Source organism: Stegostoma tigrinum, chromosome 14 (assembly GCF_030684315.1).
Source record: "Stegostoma tigrinum isolate sSteTig4 chromosome 14, sSteTig4.hap1, whole genome shotgun sequence".
NCBI lineage: Eukaryota > Metazoa > Chordata > Chondrichthyes > Orectolobiformes > Stegostomatidae > Stegostoma > Stegostoma tigrinum.
Genome location: NC_081367.1, coordinates 42,579,017 through 42,595,353, shown reverse-complemented (window position 1 = coordinate 42,595,353; position 16,337 = coordinate 42,579,017). Strand labels below are relative to the sequence as shown.

Genomic DNA, 16,337 nt, shown 5'->3' with positions numbered 1-16,337 from the left:
AATACTGTCTCTGTAATGGTTACCATGAAACTAGCGTTGATTATCGTTAAAACCCACCTGATTCAGTAATGACCTTTAAAGGAAGGAAATCCGCCATTCTTACCTGGCCTTGCCTAGATCTGACTCCAGCAGTATGGTTGACTTGTAATTGGCATTGAAATGGTCTAGCAGGCAACTTTGTTTAGGGCCATATAGGGATTAGCAACCAACACTGACCTTACCAATGGCACCCACTTCCTGTAATAGAATTAAGAAAAATAAAAGATCTGTCATCTGTCATGTCCCTCCAAAGTAGTATCACCAGGATAGCAGCATGGAGATCACATACAGTAGTTTTCCATTGTATCCCTGTGTTGTGTGTCTTGCGCAGTTTTGAGTTGGAAATATTTAAATAATAAACTGTATGAAATTGCCTTCATCTTGTTTTAAAAAATTGAGTGTCTTTAATTTGCAACAAAACAGTGATGTCTGCTGCTTTACCTTAGGCAGGTGTGTTTATTTCTGAAAAGGGGAGCCGATCAAGGTGCATTAGATGAAGAAATGAAAGACCCACTTGCCATTGCAATAGAAGCTGCAAATGCTGACATAGTTACATTGTGAGTATTATTATATTTATGGAGATAGTAGGAACTGCCGATGCTGGAGAATCTGAGAGGACACGGTGTGAAGCTGGATGAACGTAGCAGGCCAAGCAGCATCAGAGGAGCAGGAAAGTTTGACATTTTGGATCTCGACCCGAAACGTCAAACTTTCCTGCTCCTCTGATGCTGCTTGGCCTGCTGTGTTCCTCTAGCTTCACACTCTATTATTATATTTATGATTTTTTTATATGTGTGATTTACATTCTGCTTATTTTGGAAATTGGAACTTCAGGTAGACTATTCAAATGCTCCATCCTATTATTTTTCATTTAAGATTGTGTCCTTACTCCATTTACCCACCTTGGCTCAATGTCTCTTGATTTTCACAACAAGCAAATAACAGTCAACCTCTGACTGAAACTTATTAACTGAGCCACTTTAACTTTTATTTTATTTTGCGGGAGAGTGCTCCGAGTTCCTATTTGCAAATGATGAGTTTGGATGCAAAGCCCAAGCTTTCAGTTGAAGACAATAGACTGCAGTTTAACTTAACTGCCTTGCGTTGAAATTATATTTTCTAGAAGAGTTTTTCATGCAGTGCTTTACAGTGTCTGGTATTTCATAAAAGACATTTTCAAAATCTAGATGCATTCCTTGTGTAGCAAAGCCATCCACAACCCTCCTTTGTCAATTTGGGATGCCATTTCATAAAGATTCAAGGTGGTTCAGCAAAACATCATCTTTTTAAGAACAAGCAACTTCACTTTTTTTGATGTGATTTTTCATGCAGGTATTCTATTTTATTTGTATTTACTTCTGTTCTTGGCCATCAATGTTCTATTGCTTTGCAGTAGAAATTATATTTGTCTGTGACTATCCTGGTTGGGGTTTTTTGATTTCCTCAAAATGACAGAGGATCTCAATTGGCGCATGCTTGGAGAGCTGAAGGGCCTGTTCCTATGCTGTAATTTTCTTTGTTCTTTGATTATGCCTCCTATGCTGCTAATTGCCCTGGAGTATAGTTCACATGTCGCAGAGATTTATTATGTATTAAATTTTTCAGGCTTCCCAAGCAGAATTTCCTGTTTTGTCTTGTTTGACACGTTCTAGGGTTTATGAAACCTGAAATATGAATTGAATGATGTTGCCATCTGCTGGAAAAAGATTGGAGTCATAGCAAGAAAACATTTCAGCTTTTATATCGATATATTCGTGCTTATTTTGAGATAAGCTGACTGTCACGATCAAAGTCTCCCAACTCTGTCTGCCTCTTTGTAATGTCCTATTTTTAGATGGTTTGTTAAATTTTTATAGGTGTCTATTGCTCATCATTTGCCATCTTATTAACTTTCCCAGGTCAAAGACATGAAAATGTAATGCAGCATTAAGTATTCCATATAATAGGACGAGACCAAAATGGCAGGTCATAAATTGAATTGACGATGCCTACAGTGGATTATTGCTTATCTCGTTGTCAAAATAGTTTCATGCCATCCAATTTGGAGTGTCTGTGCATGTGTCCACCTGTGTGTATAAACAATTGAATGTACATCTATTGTTGACTTCTGTACGTTTTCTCCATGCTGATTTTGGTCTCCTCTCACTGTTACTTTTCTTTTGTAAATTTTTGTACTTTTGTTTTCTTAGATTGCGCCTGGCAAAGATGAATGACGAGATGCGAGAATCTGAAGGCCTTGGACAGTCAGGTCAATATTCCAATAACAGTCATACAGAGATGCAATATAAAAAATGCATGCAGGAATTTATTAGTTTACAGCTACAAGAATCTTGATCCTCCTTAAATAATGGATTACCTAAACAACATCTATCAGGGGCTGGGGTAAGGAATGAGAGCCTCATGACTTTGTCATGTGGCTGGTGGTACAATATATAAATTGATTGATCTTGTCCAATTGGAGGATCAATATTGCAACCAGCCAAATTCCAATGAAGAGTATCTTACAATCAGAAAAAAACGCAGGTACCAAAGTTATTTGGCAATGAAAACAATGCACCTCAAATTTTAAAACATGCAGTATCTAGTTGCATTTTCTGTACCTCTTGAATGTTTGGTAAAAGTTAATAGTACTAAGGTATCGAAATGAAAATAGTAGTGTTTTTTGGAATGACCTAGATGTTTCTCCTTAGTTTTCTGTTTCCATACTGCAGTTCCAAGTTCCTGAGACCTGCATAGTCTGTTCAAATGGATGTTGACAGCCCTCTGATACCTCACCATTGTTTCTGTCTTCATCCACATAGGAAGATAATCAACTGTGGAGAGGCTTACAGCCACCTCTAATCCCATCCTTACCTGGTGCCCATGAATTAGCATTCTCCAGGAGGAATCATTGGAGTTCCTCGGGGTACCATGTTCAGTGGCTTCATTATTGATCTTCCCTCCATAGTAAGGTCAATGGTGGGGATGATTGCTGGTAATTGCACGATGTTTAACTCTGATACTGATACAGATCATGTCCAAGTACGGCAAGACCTGGACAGCATTCCGGCTTAGGCTGTTAAGTGGCAAGTATCACAAGTGCAAACAATGACCAATGACCATCTGTAATAGGAAGGTAAGCAACCATCAACATTCACCCCACCTGACTACCACCCCTGCCCCACCCCAGATGTCCAATGACATTACCATTGCTGAATCCTCCACTGTCAGCATGCTGGGGGCTACTAGTGACCAGAAACTGAACTGGATTTAGCTATCTAAGCACTGTAGCTACAAAACTAACTCAGAAACTGGGAACTCTGCTGAACTCACCACCTGCCTCATTAAAGCCTGTCCACCATCTGTAAGGCACAAGTCAGGAGGGTGATGGAATATTCCCTATTTATCTGGATAAATGGCAACATGGTCGTTCAATGGTTAGCACAGCTACCTCACAGCACCAGGGACCTGTGTTCAGTTCAGCACTGGGTAATTATCTGTGTGAAGTTTGCACTTTCTCCCGTGTCTGTGTGGATTTCCTCCCACGGTCCAAGGATGTGCAGGTTAGGTGGATTAGCCATGATAAATTATCCGAAGTGTCCAAGGATGTGTAGGCTAGGTGGGTTAGCCATGGTAAATCTGGGGTTGTGGGCCCAGGGTGGGAGTCCAGGTGAGATCCCTTTCAGAAGGTTGGTGCGGGCTCAGTCGGCCAAATGGCCTCCTTCGATACTGTAGGGGTCGTATAATTCTATGAAAGGCAGATCTGAAGGTTTGCACCATTTCAGGACAAAGCTGGCACCCCATCTAATACCTTCAAAATTCACTCCCTCCACCATTATAGCACAGTGGCAGCAGTATATATCATACGAGGTACACTGCAATAACTTGTCAAGGATCGTTAGATTGACTGCAGTTTCCAGACTCATGACCTCTACCGTCTAGAAAGTCAGGAATAGCAAAATGGGTATGCTTCCATGTTATACACTTCTGACGTGGAACTGTATCACTGTTTCTTCACTGTAGCTGGATAAAAATCCTGGCGTTTCTTTCCTACAAACCACATAGATTGCAGCAGTTCAAGAAGGTGGCTCTTTGCTACCTTCTCAAGGACAATTAGAGATCGGCAACAAATGCTGGCCATAGTGACACCCTCATTTCGTGATTGTGCTTTTACTTCACACAGTCAGGAACAGGAACGCTAGTTGTCTTCTTTTAGCTCGGACAAGCAGAAAGTAATTTTAGCATTTCCCGAAATCAATCCATGTTGAGGATCAAAACTGATCTCTTCTGATTTGAAATTTTTATTATCACATTTAAGTGGTTGACCATCAGAAATGCAACAGTTCCACTTCTTTTTCCCTGTTACGTACTTTTTTTTTGCATGCACTTTGTTCCTAACAGACCCTCCTTAATTGGAAAAGTGTTATTTTTTACTCTGTTATTTCCTCAAAATATTTGGCAGAAATATCATTGGTGAAAGTCAATGGGAAGAATTCATGGTCTAAAATAAATCACAATACACAAAACATATGACAGCACTTACCTATCTGGTTGGATATAGATTAATTATCAGGAAATTCTGAACAAAACCTAGACATTGATCCTTGTTTTGAAATATAAATGTCAATATTTGTTTTTAATAATATTCCTATAAAGTAATTCATTTAAGATGAAATATTATAACTTCAACATGTTTTACTCTAGTGTTACTTTCAATGGTCAAGAATGAACAGTAAGACGTGAACACTTGAAGTATTACAGACAGTGTTTTGATTTCATTGACTTTTAAAAGAATTTTAATTAGTTTAGCTATGTTTTTCCTCTTAATATTAGCAAGCTTTTATGAGCACATTTCATATTGTATACAGTTTTATTTTGTTTTTTCTTTTTGGTAAATTAAAATTTATATTATAATCCTTGAATTGAAATTTTAACCTAGGTGTACAAAATTAGGTACAGAAATGACAGTTTTTAAATTTGTTTGGAGACTTGCATAACAATGGAAAATTTTCGAAGTGGGAAATTATTGCATGAGGTGAAAGGTAAGCGAAGTTAAGTTGGGAAATAATTAGAAAACACCTTTGTTTAGTTGAGATCCCAGAATTTACAGTGACAATTCTGTAGCTGAGAACTGTATTGTGATTGTTCAAAAACTTTATATGAACATTTATTCAAAGTTCCGTAGTCTACTAGTAATAGACCACAAGATAAATAGTTATGCACTGATAAAAGCAAGCCATATGCTGCATTCTGATTAGCTTTTATATTTTGCTTTTCATTGTCAGCCACAAAGACAAATTGGTGCTAGCAAATGCATCTCATTGTTTCCTGTTACTGCTTTTATTCTTGTCTGTCCTGATGTCTTTTTTGAATGTAAATTGTGTGCCTTTTTATGTTCCTGATCTGGATGATTATTATTATTATAGGTGTATTCTTTCTGCACTTTAAATGGAGCATTATTGTAAAAGGAAATGCAGTTACTTATGGAGGAATTAGCATTTATCACAAAGTGAAGACTTAAGATTGTTGCCACTAAATGTTCAATATGCTTTTTTGAAAGAAATAACTTGTCAGCCTACATCAGTATTCCACAGTTATGCGTCTTTGAACATAGAACATAGAACATAGAACATAGAACATAGAACATAGAACATAGAACATAGAACATAGAACAGTACAGAACAGGCCCTTCAGCCCACAATGTTGTGCCGACCATTGATCCTCATGTATGCACCCTCAAATTTCTGTGACCATATACATGTCCAGCAGTCTCTTAAATGACCCCAATGACCTTGCTTCCACAACTGCTGCTGGCAACGCATTCCATGCTCTCACAACTCTCTGCGTAAAGAACCTGCCTCTGACATCCCCTCTATACTTTCCACCAACCAGCTTAAAACTATGACCACTCGTGTTAGTGTTTTCTGCCCTGGGAAATAGTCTCTGGCTATCAACTCTATCTATGCCTCTCATTATCTTGTATACCTCAATTAGGTCCCCTCTCCTCCTCCTTTTCTCCAATGAAAAGAGACCAAGCTCAGTCAACCTCTCCTCATAAGATAAGCCCTCCAGTCCAGGCAGCATCCTGGTAAACCTCCTCTGAACCCTCTCCAAAGCATCCACATCTTTCCTATAATAGGGCGCCCAGAACTGGACGCAGTATTCCAAGTGCGGTCTAACCAAAGTTTTATAGAGCTGCAACAAGATCTCACGACTCTTAAACTCAATCCCCCTGTTAATGAAAGCCAAAACACCATATGCTTTCTTAACAACCCTGTCCACTTGGGTGGCCATTTTAAGGGATCTATGTATCTGCACACCAAGATCCCTCTGTTCCTCCACGCTGCCAAGAATCCTATCCTTAATCCTGTACTCAGCTTTCAAATTCGACCTTCCAAAATGCATCACCTCGCATTTATCCAGGTTGAACTCCATCTGCCACCTCTCAGCCCATCTCTGCATCCTGTCAATGTCCCGCTGCAGCCTACAACAGCCCTCTACACTGTCAACGACACCTCCGACCTTTGTGTCGTCTGCAAACTTGCTGACCCATCCTTCAATCCCCTCGTCCAAGTCATTAATAAAAATTACAAACAGTAGAGGCCCAAGGACAGAGCCCTGTGGAACACCACTCACCACTGACTTCCAGGCAGAATATTTTCCTTCTACTACCACTCGCTGTCTTCTGTTGGCCAGCCAATTCTGTATCCAAGCAGCTAAGTTAGAAATGTGGAATATCTCAAGATAATGAGTTAATTAAGACTCTCACAGTCATTCTGATTCTCAGATAGTAATCATTATCTCCAAAATATATTTCCTATGACTTTTAACATGCTGTTACCTTCACTGAAGATTTCCAATTATTTATGTTGATTGTAAGTGCACTGAACTGCCAAATTGCCTTCAACTATTGCATCATCTATTTTAGTGTGTAGGCTGATTTCGCGCCCCCCCCCCCCCAAATAAGCTTTGACTGCAGAATTCTTTTGTAATTTTTCTTAACATGCAGATTATTCTTGCGGATATTCTGCACTTCCGTATGCTGAATGGCATTATTTCAGGACTTGCCTGAAAATTGCAGGATCAACTGTGATCTGGAAAGTTTGATATAAAGTTGTCAGATACTTTTTTTAAAAATTGGCAAATTTGTATTTGTCAGCTTTTGAATTTGAATGTCAGGTAAAGACTACATAAGGGAGTACAGTTTAATGCCTTTCAGTCCAAATGGACTAAAAAAAGACTCTTCAAACCTTCAGGTTTTTTAGATTAGTATTTAAATGTAAGCATTAAATTATGAAGTGCAAATGGCTAATTATGATTTTGCTTCCAGCAGGATCGTACCTGAATCTGATTTTGTTTTCATCTTAGCACTAATGGCAGCAATCTAGGCTCATCAGTAGGTCTTGTTGTCACTCAAACTTGGTATTGCACATATCTATTGACTTGCACCACTGCTTTTAAGATAAATTTAATTTCTGCTTGACGACAAAGGTACTTGTCTACTTTGAAACCAATTAAAATACAATCAAATAAGGTACTGTTTTGCAGTTTACTCTTTTGGATAGGGGAATTAATTAAAATTCTGATGTAATTGGTAACAAACTGAAATGTGAAATTGTTACATTACTCTACTTCTGAGTGCTTATGTGTACATATCTTAGTTTTTTTTGCTCTACTAAAAATATCCAACCTATTTCAATAAACTGCTTTCGATTTAATTTTTTTGATTTTTGGAAATAAGCATATTGCTTTGTTAGTTTTAATAGGATAGATCCCTGAAATTTTAATTGAATTATTACCAGTAAATAGTAAGTTCTGACTTACTCATGAGTTATGTTTCTGAAAATTGTATTCTTAAGTGAATCAGATTTTCCCATTTACTTTGTCAAAACGAAATTAAAACATTAGATCCTTTAAGTTGCAATTCTTTGTTAAATTTGTATATTGCTAATTTAAATAACTTGTAACTAAAATAAATAATATATAACAATGGTGGCAACTTCTTACTTGCGATACCTCCAGCTTACTTAGATCCTGCTAACCAAACATGACCCTTTGACCCTCCTGGCTGCTCTGGGCTTTCTCACCAATTCTTACCTCTTCTGCCCCCAATTTACCTTTCCGCTGCAGACCTTCCGTGTTGCATTCTCTTCCATTCCCTGATTTGCCTTGCCAATTTTTGCCCTCGTTGGAGCTCCTCCTCATTCACTGTCCCTCTCATCACTTTTCTGTCTGAAGATTAGCAGCCTGAGGCAAGAGAAGAAACTTTGACTTTCAGAAACTCCTTCTTTGTCTACTTCACCTTTCGATCAGCAACCTTGCTTTCCACCTGCATTTGTAATATGGACAAAGGAGAAGTAACCGAGGCCTGTGCTCACCAGCTTAACTAAGGCAGAGAGAGATCATGCCACTTACCAGTAGCCCAAGTATACATTGTTGCATACATTTTACCATTGTTGGGATCAAGTAATTATTAGGAGAGTTTTGATTAATGGGAGAGTGGTGAAGCTAATCACAAACCCACTTGAAAAGAACTTAACACCTGCAAGTCAAAGCTGTTCCTCTTGATTTTTGCCACTCATGTCTAGTTCCTTTGTCCACAGTGAGTGTTCAGAAGAGGTTATTGATGATTAGGAGAGTCCAAGAGTTGGAGATTTGGCAAGAGGATGAGTCTGGGAGACTAACAAATGGGGGGGGTGGGGAGGAGAATGTCGACCATTCAGCCCCCTTGAGCCTGCTCTGCCATTCAAGAGGATCATGTGATTGAAATTCCTCACGTCCACCTTCCTGTGTTTTCTGTAACACTTGAATCCCTACTGATCAAGAATTTTTTTATCTCAGCCCTAAATTTACACAAGGACTCTGCCTCCACAGGTGTATGTGTGGCCAGGATTTCTAAACACACAACTCTGAGAGAAGAAATTTCTCCTCATCTCAGTCTTAAATTGGTGCCTCTTCATTCTGAGACTGCCTTCTGACCCTAGACTGTCTCATGAGGGAAACATCCCTTCAGGATCTACCCTGTCAAGCCCCTTAAGAATCCTGTATTTTAATGAGATCACCCCTCATTCTTCTAAACTCCAGCGAGCAGAGTCCCAACCTATGTAGCTTTTGTTTGTAAGGCAATCTCTCCACACCAGGGATAATACTAGTAAAACTTCTTTGAACTGCCTCCAATGAAATGAAATATTTCCTTAAATAAGGGGACCAAACCTGCTGTCAGTACTCTAGTTGTGGTCTCACCAGCACCTTATACAGTTGTGGTAAGACTTACTTTCTCTACCATTCAAACCCCTTGAAATAAGGACCAAAATTCCTTTAACCTTGCTGATTATTTCCAGCAACTGTGTAAAGAGGGAGAAGTCACAAAATGAAAATACAGCCCCATTTATTGACCAGCACTTAAGGGAAGCAACATAAAACTGGACAGTGTTAAATGGCGTCTTACTGTACAGCAGTGATAAATTAAGCTTAAGTTTAATTGAATAGTAACTTAGTATAATATACATTTTCAAACTGAGTATGCAGTAGTCCTGAAAAATGCTCTTGTATTGTTTAGGCTTGTTAGAAATAGAGAGTTGGTCTTTGTTCATTTGTACTCCAATTTTTAGCACTTTTTTTGCTCACCTCTTTCCAGTCGTCTTGACTGTTTCCCAGTTTTTCCAGAACGACAGATAAAATTCAGAATTTAGCTGTTACGTGCATTATGATTGCGCAAACACAAAAGTCAGACTAAAATTTAATGCTGTGTTGACCTGTCAAGTGATCAATTAAAAACCAAGACACAGTTTTATCTTGAAACCTTTCTTTATTCCCATGTATGCAATCTTACAAATTTTCTGACGACACACCCAGTGCCTCGGTGTACTCTTTTGAGTTTAGAGACATTCGGTTAATGCCAACCATCCGTTTACCTTTAAGCCATGTAATTGACTTGACTTTAACATCAAATTCAGTGAGTAACTCTCTTTCCCGACTGAAAGTGAAGAACCAAAGAGAGATGATATGTCCTGGATTAGAGTTTGTGTAGCTTGCTGAATGATTCAGATGATAGTTAGTGGAGATCTATCAGTCAGGTGACTGAAAAGACCGGGCTACAAAGGGGAAGAGGAGGAAAATGTTGGGTGTTGAGATTCAATTAGAGAGTAAATCTCCCAGAGTTGCAAGCGTCTTATCTTTTATGTGGAATTGGTGAAATGAAGAATTTGAATGTCTTAAAGCAAGTGTTTAGAGGTTGAAGCTGTCATCTCAGTCTTTCTGAATGAGCTGTTTCTTGATTCTTGCACTCTTGATTTCTATTTTTGCTGCTCTGAGGTTCATGCAGGTATGGTTGTTATTACCTTGTGTGGTGTATACGTATATTTTTTTTATTCAGTATTATAAGCTAATTATTGATAATGGCAGAAATGTTTGTACAGCTTTTTAAAAAAATATTAGTCGGGGGGGGGGGGCAACAGTGTAGTAAATCAGCACCCGAGGCTAACAGTCTGGGTATATGGGTTCAAATCTCATCATGGCAGATGGGGGAATTTGAGGTCAATTAAAGTCTGGAATAAAGGTGACTGTGTACTCGCTGTCAATTGTCATAAAAGCTCATCTGGTTCACCAGTACCTTTTTTGGGGAAGGAAATTTTGTCATCCTTACCTGGTCATGTGACTCAAGACTAAACAGCTTGACATTTAACTGCCTTCTGAACAATTAGGGATGAGCAATAAATGCTCCAGTAACGCCTAAGTGCGTGAATAAAGAAAATATGTATCTTACATATAGTCTTGTTTTATGCTGCTGCTCCAGAATATTTTTGTTACAATCTGTTGATACCTGACTTTTTTTAATTCCCCACAAGTTAATTTCTGTATGTACTGGGGAGATGACGCATTATGTTAAACATTTTTTTGAGTACTAGCTAATTCTGAAAAATGGTATAGCTCTTTAAGACTTTTAACACTTAAGTATCATGTGTATGCTTCTGTATCTTCCTTTTGATGTTGGTGTGGTATACTATAGTTGGTAATGAATTCCTGGGTAATTTACTATACTGTTAAGTAGCACGGCATATCTTTAATTCAAACAAATGTTATAGATTTGAATATCTTTAAATATGAAAAGCATGGGCTATTAGGTGTAGCATTACAATGCACAGTTGGGCACAAGATTCAATTGGGAATAAATCAGTTGAGATTAAAGGGTTGAGAAAGCAAAATCTTTTAGGGGTGGCTTTTAGAAGAAATATGAATATATAAAGTGTTTAGAAAATAGAACAAATGTTATTTTGTGTTGGGGCGAGTAGAAGAGAAGCTACATAACATCAGTTCCATTAGGTAGACTACATAGGAAAAGTAGAGTTCAAGCATTGTTAATCTCTCAAAAGCACGGCCATAGGGGATATGGAGATAGTAGAAACTGCAGATGCTGGAGAGTCTGAGATAACAAGGTGTAGAGCTGGATGAACATAGCAGGCCAAGCAGCATCAGAGGAGCAGGAAAAAGGGTCTCGGCACGAAATGTCAGCTTTCCTGCTTCTCTGCTGCTTGGCCTGCAGTATTCATCCAGCCCTACACTTTATTGTCTGTGTCATTGGGGATATTATTTGTTTCGCCTTGGCCATCTTAGACCTTTTTGATCAGTGCAGGAGCCAGACTTAAGAATCTAGAACAGAGGCAGTTATGTGGAAAACCATGGTCAAAAAAACGGTTAAGGAAATATTTAGAGATGCTTGAAATTATTCGCAGTTTTGATGGAGTAAGTAAGGAGTAATTGTTACTAATGACAAGTGCATTGATAACCAGGAGATAAAGATTTAAGATAGTGGATGGAAGAAGCATAGGGACAATGAGCCTTTTGTTTTAAGCATCAAACTGCTTTAATCTGGAATGCAAATCTGAGCTGATGTTGAAACAGTTTGGTCATAATTTTCAAAATGGAATTGAAAAACTGGTACTTGAGAAAGAAAAGTTAAAAGGGGTTATGATTGGTAAGTGGAACTGATTGCATGTTTTGAAGATACAGCACAATAGGCTGAATGACTTCCTGTGCAATAAGAATTCTTTTGCCCAGAAATTCTGGTTTATACTGTGAGAAACAAGCATTCAGTACATGTTCGGTCTGAGCTGACATAACTTGTATTTAATTTCAGAATTAGAATAGGAATAAAGAAGCTGCTTCTGTAATCTTATAAAGCACATAATATGTTCTGGTTTTAATTTTGTGTATCTGCTAATGCAAAATGTAGACGTTGGCTGTGTAAATTAGAATAATACTTTGATTTCAAAATCTATTGTATCCAATTCTTCAACCACTCAAAAGTTAATTTTCTTTTTATTGCAGGTGATGCAACCTACCAGGATATTTTCCGAGATTTCTCCCACATGGCCTCTCATAATCCAGAAATATTAAATCGTTTCCAGCGGAGATCAGAGACTGATTAAGTTTTATCACTTGAGAGCTGCAATCATTCTTTCAGTGCAATCATCTTGAACCATATTCATCAATTTATTTCATTATCCAAACCAAAAATAAAATGAGGATTTGAGTTTTAAGTATAACTATTAAATATGAAGGAGCTTTTACTTGCAAGCAGATGCAGTGATTTATTATATTCTGAAGCATGTTGTCTATGCAAACAACCAACCTTTGCACTTTTTATTATTGTGATGCTTGAGTTGAAGCTAAAATCTTCTGAGGTGCTTCACCAGTGGGAGATGTGCAAATAGAATGGGTGTTCAAGTTGAACAGATTTTTTGAAATTTTTGTGTGTACCCAAATTATAGGAAGAATAATACCATCTCTTTACTCACCAGCCCATTTTACACCATTTTAGAATATTTTAAAATCACTTTAAAGATGTCAAGGATTTGGTGATGGTTCAACTGCAGAGCAGTTGTGCGCATCTGATACTGCTAACACAAGTGCTTTTAGGAGCAATAAATTCATATTGGGACCATACCCCTTAAATTTATTTCTTTTTACAGAGTGAATGTTTCAGGAAATATTTTCATATTTCCAAAAACTTTGTATATTCTTTATCTCCATGAAATTTTAATTATAGCATGTATTATATATTGATTTTAAATACTTTGCCTTCTAGCCACATTTGGCTATAATACTTAGCTATTGATTTGGTGTACTGTGTACATAACTTTTAAATCTATAAATTGTATTTACACCTAAAGATGTGTATTATGATAAATTGCTAACGAGAATTGGGATTACTGGATAACTAGCTATATATTGTACCATTAAGTCAATTTACAAGTTAAACAGTGTAAAAGTTCTAAATTTATCTTGACTCATTATCTTTCATTGGAATACAAACTGGATGTCTTAATTGTCTTACAATTGCTACAAGTCTGAATAAATTTACATGTTCCCTACTCGTTTCCAATAGTCAAACCATATTCAGTAATTAGGAATATTAATATATCAGCATTCTGATTTTTGTTTTATTTACCAATTTTTAAACAACTAAGTGGCAGCAGCTTTTTAAATAAGTCGGCGATTTAACAGAGCTGCAATGGAAGTCACAGCTCATGTATTCCATGTTCTTGTAAAAGGCTAGTAAGAAGGAATTTTTTTTTAAATTTAAAGTCAATCATTAAGAATGAGGATCCTTGGGAAACCATATTTTTAATCCTTTTGTTAAAAGTTGTGTCCCCATGTTGAAATAATATACAATATCAATAAACATTCCAGAGATGGCAAAATACAAACATTTTCTAATGGTGTGGTTTCTTGTTTTCATGCTTGTTCAGTTTTTTTTTTACAAAATAATTTATCCTTCAAACTTTATTTGAAATATACTGAAAATGATGAACTACATTATGAGCTTCAAAGCAGTCGAGCAATGTAACATGTACATTACTTGTTTTACTGTTTGTTAGGCCAGTAAGCATCTGAAACTACTTATTAGTCAATAAGATGAGAGTTACACGTGGAATGATTGTGTGCTTGGCACATAATCAGATCCATTATACATAAAACTAATATTTTCCCATAATTTCGAAGCTGAAATAAACATTCATTTTGATTAGTTATGGAATTGTATCTCATATATATTAGCTTTTCTGTATCGAATATATTTTGTTCACAATGTAGAATAATTGTATTAAAAACTTTCTGAAAAGCCTGTGCATTCCGTGAACAATAAATTTAATATTAATAATTTAATAACTGCATTTAATATTTTAAATTGCAGTAAGTCTTTTGTGTTACAGAGATTGTATTTTCCTCGAGATAAAGTTAGTGGTGTAAATTACCACTGTCTGTTTTATACCTTAAAACAGGAGGTCAGCAGTTGAAGACCAAGGATGGGTGGGCAAGTTGCTACACATCACAGTACTGTTGGTACTATATTTAGGCAGGCCTGTAAATGAGTGAAATCGGTGTTACACTTAAGTTAGCATATTGGGTGCTTATGTCAGTTAGGAACATAAGGAACAGGACTAGACCATTCAGCCCCTCAAGCTTTTTCTACCGTTCATGGCTGATCTGTGGTTTAACTCCGTACACCTGCCTTTGTCCCATATCCCTTAATACTCTGCATTACAAATTTGAGTATCTTGGATTTAAAATTAGCAAGTGATTCAGCATCTGCTGTTGTTTGCAGATGAGAGATCTAAATATCTACTAATCTTTGTGTATGGAAGTGCTTCCTAACATCTCTCCTGAATGGTCTGTCCCTAATTCTGAGACTATCCTCCTTGTTAAAGAATTCACAGTTTGTACAAATAGTTCATCTAACCTGTCTTTTCCTGTCAATATCTTGAAGATGTTGATCAGATTATCCCTTAAGCCTCTAAATTTTAGAGAAAAACTGGTTTAATTTGTATAATCTGGCCTCATATCTTAATCCCAGGTGCAGGGCATTGTTCCTATAAATCCACATTGTAGTTCCTCCAATGCTAAAATGTCCTTCCAAAGATGTGGTGCTTAGATCTGCTGTCAGTACTCCAAGTGGGGTTTAACCAGGTATAACCACAATGTAACTTCTACATCATAGTACTCCAGTCCTCTAGATATAAAGGCCATTTGTAACTAATTGTATAGTTCTTTCAAAGAGATAACACCAGTACAATAATTCACATGGCCTCTACATGTTATGATTATTGTGTCTGCTACAAGTGAAATTTGCAGGTGTAAAATTTAGCAAGTTGTACTTAAATGGGAGAAGACTTTAAAAGCCCAGGACATGAGTTAAATTTGCAGTTCGCAGAAGGAACAGGAATACTGAATGGAGTTGAGGAACTGAACCTCAAACACCAATGAAAATTAGCCAGGGATAGTATTTTGCAACAAGAAAATATTTTTTTTTAAAATTTGGTCATTGATTAATCACACCATTAAGTTCTGTGTTGCTGCAAAACACCATTTGTTGTTGGACAATGGAAATTTGTTGTATTAATAACATTAGCTGTGCCTATCTTCCTTTCTTCAAAACATTTTGTCAACCTTTGTCACACTTTCTCCATTTCAAAATGGGACTGGTTCCTGCTAATTTAATTTCAGGCTCTGATCACTAGATGGTGCTGCAATATTGGTTGGAATGGTTTCTGAGGGGGGGAAAAAAAACTGCACCTTTTGTCAAAATTTTAATGTCCAAAGGGTTTTAATTCTTTTATCACCACAAGGTTGAACTTTTTTGGGCATCCTTGGGATCAATGACGACCTTTTTCCATTCGAGATATTGGTCAGATGTGGCTGAACAAGCCAATACTGGAATCATAAATCCTGCCGTAGGCATGTGATATTTGCAGAAGTGGTAAGGTGGGTTTCTTCACACATTACTTCTGCTATTTGCATTTCTTCTCTATCTGGGCCTATTCAAGATGCTTGAAATGGTTGGCTCCAGCATGAATGCCTCTTCTATAAATTTGGTTGTTTTGGGCTTGAGATTAACAACAAATTGGTGAGGACATTGCAATTTTTTAGCGAGGTGTTGAGGATATTGTTGAAGCATTTCCTCTGGCAATTGTTTGTTGTGATGAAGCCCTGAATAGACAGCTTTTTTTGAAAATATTTTGCATGTGGACGTTTGCTCACCTAACATGCCTGATTAATTTTAATCATTGCCTCAGTACTGGGGGAGTTGCCAGAGACTACTGAGCATCTATACTGCCTGTTGATTAGATTTGTAGGTTTGGCAGAGACTTCACAGGTGATATTGTTCAAGGGATTTCAGATGTCTGCTGTACATGGTCCATGTCTTTGACACACACAATGGCTAGTAACACTGTTGCCCTGTACACCTTGATCTCGGTGTTCACTTAAGGGGTTTGTCGTTAAACAGTCTGTTCCTCAGATAGTCAAAGGCTGTGCTATCG

The 16,337-nt window shown here is 37.4% G+C and overlaps 1 protein-coding gene across 5 annotated transcripts in view; it reads left to right on the top strand.

The window, feature by feature from the left end:
- The window catches only part of LOC125457614 (arf-GAP with coiled-coil, ANK repeat and PH domain-containing protein 2-like), a 155,466-nt gene extending 141,347 nt beyond the window's left edge, over positions 1 to 14,119 (top strand). For 3 of the 5 annotated variants that reach the window (XM_059651103.1, XM_059651104.1, XM_059651102.1), the window contains 3 exons: positions 486 to 596; positions 2,229 to 2,287; positions 12,346 to 14,118. In XM_059651103.1, the coding sequence (XP_059507086.1) occupies positions 486 to 596; positions 2,229 to 2,287; positions 12,346 to 12,446 (271 nt within the window). In that variant the 3' untranslated portion in view covers positions 12,447 to 14,118. Of the gene's footprint in view, positions 1 to 485; positions 597 to 2,228; positions 2,288 to 12,345 lie in introns of all 5 variants that reach the window. The other 2 variants (XM_048542090.2, XM_048542088.2) reach the window with 1 other exon arrangement.
- Positions 14,120 to 16,337: the final 2,218 nt, after the last annotated feature.